An 8,258-nucleotide genomic window follows, 5' to 3' on the forward strand; every position below is an offset into this window, starting at 1 on the left:
CCTTTCCTCCCTCCAATGCTACTCTTGTCTCCCCATTTACCCCCACTCAAATTGATGGCCTCTTTAATTGATTATTGTAGTTATTATATATGTAAACACATGAATATATAAATACAACGTGCTGTGTCCATTTTGTTGCTTATATGTACATGGTTTCAGGGCTGGTCACTTAGTATTGAAAAACAGAAGGCTCCTGTCTGAGGAAGACTAAGTCTCCCTTTCAGTAGCCCTTAGTTGCCTCTAATTACTTTTCTAGGGGTGGGGCCCCCTGAGATTTCCTGGTTCCACCTTAGCATATCTACTGGTGCCTTTCAAAACCATTTTTTCCTGCGTGTTCTCACGGGAACCCAGTGCCAGGGAACTAGCCACTATAGAAGCAATCTGGGCACCTGGAGTGCAGAGAAAAGCACAGGCAGGACCTGGGAGGAAAGTTTGGGAATGAATGGGTAAAAGCTCTAAGGGGCGGAGTGAAGAGCTCTGTGCACGTGATCGGGGTGCTCCTGCTCTCGGGTTCCAGCAGTTGGGAAACTATGCTAAGAAGCACTGGCACGCAAAGGAGTGCCTGAGAGAGCCCAGCTACAGGAAGGGAAACGGGAAGGGCACAGGGGAGTGGACAGGAAGGAATCAGGAGGGACTAATGAGAGGACCGGTTTAGTAGGGTGCTCTTGTTGTTAGGACCCGGGACTCGCCGCAGCTCAGACCTTCATTCCTCAGAAGAACCAGCTGCAGTCCTAGCTATGCTCGCTGCTGTGGGCTCCCTGATAGCCACGATCTGGGCAGCGCTCCATCCCAGGACTCTGCTAGTAGCTGCAGTCACCTTCCTGCTCCTGGCTGACTACTTCAAAAACCGGCGCCCCAAGAACTATCCCCCGGGGCCTTGGGGTCTGCCGTTCGTGGGCAACATATTCCAGTTGGACTTTGGGCAGCCGCACCTCTCAATCCAGTCGGTAGGAAGGGGTTAGGGTGCCTGGCTTTATCTGTCCTAACTTAATCCTGAGCTACAGGAACAGGGGATTTACTGATGCTAGAACAGAAGACCAGGATCAAAGGCCGGTGATGGGAACCTGCTGTCCAGAACTAAAAACCTGTGTCCTTTTTTTTTTTTTTAAAAGAAATACGCTGTTCTATTTTCAAATAATAGGAGATTTTCTCACCCTTGTATGAAGGGCTTTGCTTCCGTTGTAATTCTGTTATGGGTAGAGAACTCCCTGTATGTGATTTTAAGTCTTTAAGCCATGTTGTATTAAAGGGGTGATAATAAATCTAGATAAATAAGTCCTTTCAATTTCAGAAATGGGTAGAAAGGTGCCTCAGCTTAGTTTGTTAAAGTGCTTTTAGAGAAAACAAAGTGTGTTTTTCTCTTGACAGGACTTTTCTACAAATAACAATTTTCTTATTGATCTTGTTTGTCCTTTTAGTCCTTGCTGACTCTTCACCTACTAACTTTACCAATCCGGGGGAAAGGTACATTGTTGTCTCCAGGTCCACTGGAAGTCTGTCTGTTTTTCCACTCAGTTCTAGAAACTCTGCCCCTTGTGTTGGAAAGACCATACTGTGTACATAGTATGCATGAAAGACTGAGAGGTCTCTTTGGTGTGTGACCGTCCTCCCACGTAATATTTCTCGTTATCTATAGTTATTTTCTCTGCTTAGATAGTGAATACTCGAGCCATGTTGGATCGTCCCTGTCACTTTCCAGGACTAGTGAAGTCTGACTCTCTCTGATTATGTGTTGCTATTTAAGGGCATATACCCATATTGTTTTTCTTATTTTCTTTAACCTACCTCCCCCCCCTTTTCCCTTCCCTGTGTGTTTCTTGGACACCTTTCAAGTAGTTGCCTTTTATTCCTGTTCAGTCTTTCTTACATCTGTTTTCATCCTTCCAACCACTGCTCTGTGCTATGCAATAGGCACATGTAGCTCATGAGATTTGCTATTACCATTTCCCACAGAAAACAAAGTGGCTACAAGCATAGCGGACCCCTGTCTCCCCTCTATGGTAGAGTTGTCTCAGGAGGAGTCTCCACACACACTGAGGAGCACATCAGACACTAACCTGCTCTTCAGTGTCCTGGGCAGCTGGAACTCAAAGGCAGAAGAGCCTGTTGTCTTTGGCCTTTACTCATCCTCCCATATCTCTGCCTTTCTTCTGACCTGTCATGTTTACAGTTTCCTTTCTGACCGCAAGTACTTCCTTTCTCCATTCCTTCAGAGGAGGCTGTGGCAGAAGGAAACTTCTTGGCTTTGCTCCACCTCAGAATGTCCACCTCCATTCCCACAGTCTTTGCCCTGATTGTAGGACCCTAGGTTAACTCTTCATTGAACTTAATGTTTCTAATGTCCCTCCACTTGATGTTGACCTTTCTGTTTTCCCCAGAAGTAGTAAGGTATTTCCTTTCTGCTTTCAAGAGATTTCTCTGCAATTGTAGCTTTCATGATGATATTGGTGGTTTTGCTACAGTGTTCTTCATGACGCATTTCTTGTTTGCTAAACTAGGAAGTTTCCATAATTCTTCAAAAATTTTCTCATCTATACTTTCTCTTTCCTGTTTTTGGCAGAGACTAGCTGGACACAGGCAGGGCTGTAATATCTCTGCTGCTGGCTCTTGCTGTTTACCATAGTTCTGTGCTTGCAGGGTGCACCTGCTTCTCATCCCTGCACCGCCTGTGGTTGTTCTCACATTACTCCTCTGCACGACTGTGAATAAATGAATACATGTGCACAGCATTATAGTAAGGATCATGTATATAGTCTGAAATTTCAAGGGACATTGTGGTATCTATAACGTCTAATAACCATTACTACTAATATTTGTTCCTTATTTCTGTAGATTTATTTAATGGTTATTTATTGAATAACAATTATATTCAACATAAAAGAAATAAATCCTACACTGCTTAGCTTTTGTCAACTTGATAAAACCTATGTATTACACAGGAGAAAGAAAACCACAGTTCAGGAGTTGTCTCCGGTGTGTGAGCATTTGCTCTCACTTGCTAATTACTATGGGAGGGAGCACCCACTGAGATGATGTCTTTCCTTCACTTGATGATGGAATATCACTTGCAAGATTAAATCTTTTCTTCACAGATTGATTTTGGACAGTTTTTTATCACAGCAACAGAAAACAAAGTAGGACATGTGCATATTGAAAGGAACACTTCAAAATACAATTTTGTAAATAATCATCAGATGATAAACACCCATACTTATTCACTGTCTCACACATGCACTTACCCACTCAGAAATAATTTCATATAACTGTTCATCTGTTTCCATATTTGATCATAATGAAAACAAAGTGATAGCTCCACTATTTATTAATGTTCTCTGTATTAATAGACAGTTTCTACATATCAAAAGAAAAAATGAGTATCACATATAAAAACTGTTTAAAAGATGCAAGCAAGTAACTTCAAAAAGTATAATAACAATAAAGATCATAAGAAAGGGCAGGAGTTCGACTGGCAGTGTTCACCATGCAGCAATGATAATATGTGTTCAGTCCCCAGAATCTATAAGAATGTGGTATAGTAGCCTGCCTTTATAAACTTAGGGATAGAAAGAAGAAGAGAGCCAAACTTCTGCAGTTCACCAGCTAGCCAGCCTTGTCTACTCAGTGCTCATTAAATACTCCAAATTACAAGGTGGGCAGCTCTTGTAAATGATACCAGAGGTTGATCTCTAGTGCTCTCATGTGCACGCGTGCGTGCGCGCGTGCACAGACACACATGTCTGCGCACACTCATGCACACACACAAGCACTTGCCTACAGCTTATTACATAGAACTGTAAGACTAACAGACCTTCTTATCTACCACTAATGATGGAAGGAGGATCTGTGGCTGTTTTTTTTTTTTCTCTTCCTGGGTGCTCCTTTTCTGTTGCTCAGTAAGAACTTCAGTAGAGCTGAGTCATTTGTATTCATGGATCATTTTTCTCACTAATCCTTAGCTTTTATTTTCTCTTTATTCAGCCTCTCTTGGTTCTTCAATAATCCATGTGATTTACTTCTAGTATTATACTTGATGTCTCTTTTTCTTTTATTAAATTTTACATCTCGTATTTCAATTCATTATTGTTTGTACTCCTATTACTGTCTTCAATTTTACCTTTTATTTTACCCTGTAGAGGCACCTTTAGAAAAAAAAAACAGATTGTTTTAATCTTCAAATTCTGTGCTGAATGTTCAGAGAAACTGGCTCTGGCTGCCTTAAGACACATACCCAAATTTCTTCTGGGTAATTAAATACACATAGAAGAATTGACAGACAGAGATGACACTTTTGAGAATTGTAAATATCAGAATTTGCCCATCTTCACTTGGTACACTATAAGGTAAAACTTACTGATCCACTTCTGTTGATAGACAGATACACGGACAAATAGCTGGTAAAGATGGAAAAAAAGATACCACAGTACTTAGTCTCAGATGCTGGATATGATTGGTAGAAGTACAGAATATGTATGATACACATTGCTATTTAGGAGACACTTAAGTCAAATACCTTCTTTGTTGATATTGAAAATTAGTCAATGAGTTATTTTACAGCATAAAATCTCCCACACATTGATCACAATGAAGTTAATTCTTTTTCACGTACTTATGTCTGGTATCTTTCAAAAGAAAGATGCATGCACACTTGTTGGCTCTGTCTTAAGAACCAGACAAGAAAAACGGTGCTAAGACTTAATGAAGTAAGCAAGGACTCTGAATAAAGAACAATAGAAGTACTGAGTCTGTCTTTATCTATAATCATTACATATGCTTTGACATGGTTTACAAAGATCCAAGGCTTAATGATTGATGTGATAAGGAAAAGAATGGCAGGGGACCACAGATACCTGGAAGAACTGAATTCTGTTTGATACTACTGACAAGACCCAGGATGACCTAAAGCAGAAGTGGATCAACCCAGGGCTGACTTCTAAACACACAAGTGGAAGGATCTTTTGAAAATGATCACATAGTCTTCCAGCTTTGCACAAATTTATATGTTCTGCATCCTCACTGTTGCTCTCAATATCTGCAGCTATCTCTTCTCTCTCCTACAAACTCCCTCACCCACACCCTTATGCCTGGTACACACTCTTTAACTGACAGTAAACTCCAAGTCTTATGGACACCCAAAAATCAATTTTTTTTCTATAAATGTTATATGTCAACTAGTGGAGTCCCTCCACCCAGCTAGAGCCCTTTTCTTGACTGCATTGCTTCATTTAAAATTCATCTTCCTCTTTAAAAAATGAAGAGAATTATGACTATGGTAAACAGTTATTAAAAATGAAGTCAAGTACAAAGCGTACTGAGCATCTACTCAGTGGGTATGGCTGTCTGGGACTGGTGGGTTTTTGTCCTAGATTTCACCACATGCTTTTATCCCCGAGCCTTTGAACACAGAGCTCATTCATTTCTCAGAGATGCAGTGGGTGGCTAGAAGCCAGTAACTAAACAAAATTCTTCTCACAGTGTCAGTTTCATTCTTCCACACAGAAGCCCTTGAGGAGGGTGGGGATGGGTATGATATCTTACTCATCCATAATGAGAGACTGAGTTTGGAATAGAGCATATACTGTTCATTTGGCAAACCTTAGAGTCCTCATGCTTACATTTCTCCAGATCTTCAGAGATATTTCCTCCCTCAATGTCTGCCCTATATTCTACTCTTCATATAGAGAAAGGTTTAGAGAAGGCATATTCTCCTATTCATAAACAACATTAGGTATTATACTTAACTAAGGATTCCATGGTTGCTATAGTTCACTTGTACACATACATCTCAGTCTTTCTCTGGACTTATGTCTTTTATTCTCTACCTCACTAGATGACATGATATTTCACATTAGAGACCTTTATGTCTTACACTTTTAACTTCATGAGTTGGTCTATGGTTAAATCAATGCTTATTTGGTTCATGTTGGCTATATATATGGATGAAAAATTATGAGAAGATTGATAATTCTGAAATTAGAGTTTGATGGGGGGGGCAGGGATAAAAAGAAGCATTTCCATCACACCAATGTAAGTGAGGGTACCTCCTTCAGAGTTTGGACCTAACATACCCAGACACCAAATTTTCAACACAAAGGAAATTTATTAGCACAGAGGGGAAAGTGTATATTTGTGTGTTGTGTGTGTGGGGGTGGTCATTGCAAAGTAGCAGCAGCAACAGCAAGTAGGCAAGAAGTAAGAAAGAATAGATGTTTATGCTGGAGTGGATGTAGAAGGGAAAAGGAGGGGATCTGTACTAGGGTGACTTGGTAAATCCTGATTGGACATTATCCAAATAATAATTTTGAGTGTTGGACCTCAGTGTTTCGTTTCAGGAATGAGTCAGTGGACAAGTAAAGAATGGACCTTTGGGATTAGCATAACAAATATCCTTAGCAATGAGGAAGAAAAGTGGTAAAAGGGCAAAACATTTCTGCAATGTTTGTCATGCTTAGTCCTACTAGAGGTCTTTAAGCAAGGCACCTCTTATATTCACAAATACAGAGAATTAATTACCTTAGTGTTGGTCCCCTTAGTCAGGTACATCTCATTTATCATACATGTCCATACCATGTCTAATACATGTTGATGAGTAGGAGATATTATTTTCTGATTAAACAATCAGTTTAGTCTACCAGGAAATCCATTTAAGCTGCACTAACATCAAGTCTATGGAGACCTTCCTCAGCCTCCTCAATCACATCAGGTCAAATATGGAACATGGTCTCTTTTCATTAGTCGTCTGGATGCTTCAGTTAAGAGATTTTTGCTTCTTTTAAAAAATGATGTTTCCCCAGGCTGGCCTTGAACTTGTGATCCTCCTGCCTCTGCCTCCTTCAGCATATCCTACCAGTGTGTGCCACCACAACCAGCTTGGGATGGGATAGGGGGTTAATGGGGATAGGGGGAATGGGGAAAGGGGATAACATCTGAAAAGTAAATAAATAAAATATCAAAAAAATAGGGGCATCTACAAAGTTATGGTGAGCCTTAGTCTAAAGAATGCATTGTAGGAGACTTAGCTTAGCACAACCACATAGTAAGTAGAGAATAGTGTGTGTTATTCTTTGGTAAATGAAAGTACTGTTACTAGTGATTTTGTGTTAGAACAGAAAAGATGAATAAAATGTTTTCTCTAAATAATGTATACCTAGGCACAATTTAGTGAATATAATTTTTGTTGACAGCTATAACTGAAATCCATTTAGTAAAGGGAATTTTAGTAAGTGAAAGAAATATAATAAGATTTTGGGGACTGGTTTTTAAATGTGTTACATTACACTGTCAAGTTCTGCCCATTATCTCTGAGGCAATACAGTTTTCATGTTACTATAAATCAGTTTTTTATGAATGTTCAGTGTTTAAAGAATAAAAATTTAACATACTCGATATTAAAAGAAATGATGTTCTCGTGCTTCCTTCAAGGGACACAAAGCAGGTGCACAGGCAATTCATACAGTTATATTAACAAATTTATGTAGAGTAAATTCTATTCCTGAATTACAGCTGAGTTTAATGCAGTGAAGGGGAAAGCATTTTCAAAAACTTGCAGAAATCAAGGTGCACCCCCTCACATACACATCACTCATGGACACCTCTCAACATGAATCCAATTAGCTTCACACATGCCTGACATCCCGGATACACAGACACACACAAACTTACCTGTAACTATTGATGTATTTTTCAGTTTGTGGAGAAATATGGGAATATTTTTAGCCTGAATCTTGGTGACATAACTTCAGTGGTCATAACTGGACTGCCCTTAATCAAAGAAACCTTTACTCACATGGAACAAAACATTTTGAACCGGCCTCTCAGTGTTATGCAAGAACGTATCACCAATAAAAATGGTAAGTCTATATACATTTGTTGAGGAACATGAAATGTGTGTAATAATGTTTGTGATGCATTATAGGTGCCTGTTCCAACAATCTCATAAACCACCTTGTCTTGAATTGCCATCTTTACAGGAAGTATGAGGTTACATTTAGTGAATGAAAGCATCCACTAAAGGACTTAGCAGTGTATCCCTAATATACATTAAAAGAAATCACATGTTTTACAGAAACTAACTCTAAGTGTGTTAGTAATAAGTAACCACACATCCTACCACAGACACACTGCTCTCTTATTCACCTGCTCCATGCCATCCCTCTGACCTAGAAAATTGGGAGTGAGTCACCTCTCTCCTACTGATGTCCATCTTGTTTAAAGCTTCTTACACTTCAGTGTTAAAGCCTGGCCACACAGGGACCTCTAGT

At 39.7% G+C, this 8,258-nt stretch overlaps 1 protein-coding gene across 1 annotated transcript; it reads left to right on the top strand.

Annotated features, from left to right (window-relative positions):
* Nucleotides 1-541: 541 nt before the first annotated feature.
* On the top strand, nt 542-7,847 carry LOC114615640 (cytochrome P450 2J6-like; the record flags this gene model as incomplete). The annotated part of the gene is made up of 2 exons (XM_028761315.1): nt 542-947; nt 7,685-7,847. Coding segments are annotated over exons 1-2 (373 nt in total), but the record flags the coding sequence as incomplete, so codon positions are not given.
* Between the last annotated feature and the right edge of the window lie 411 nt (nt 7,848-8,258).

The sequence above is a fragment of the Grammomys surdaster genome, unplaced genomic scaffold (genome assembly GCF_004785775.1).
Source record: "Grammomys surdaster isolate TR1022 unplaced genomic scaffold, NIH_TR_1.0 128001, whole genome shotgun sequence".
Taxonomy (NCBI): Eukaryota; Metazoa; Chordata; class Mammalia; order Rodentia; family Muridae; genus Grammomys; species Grammomys surdaster.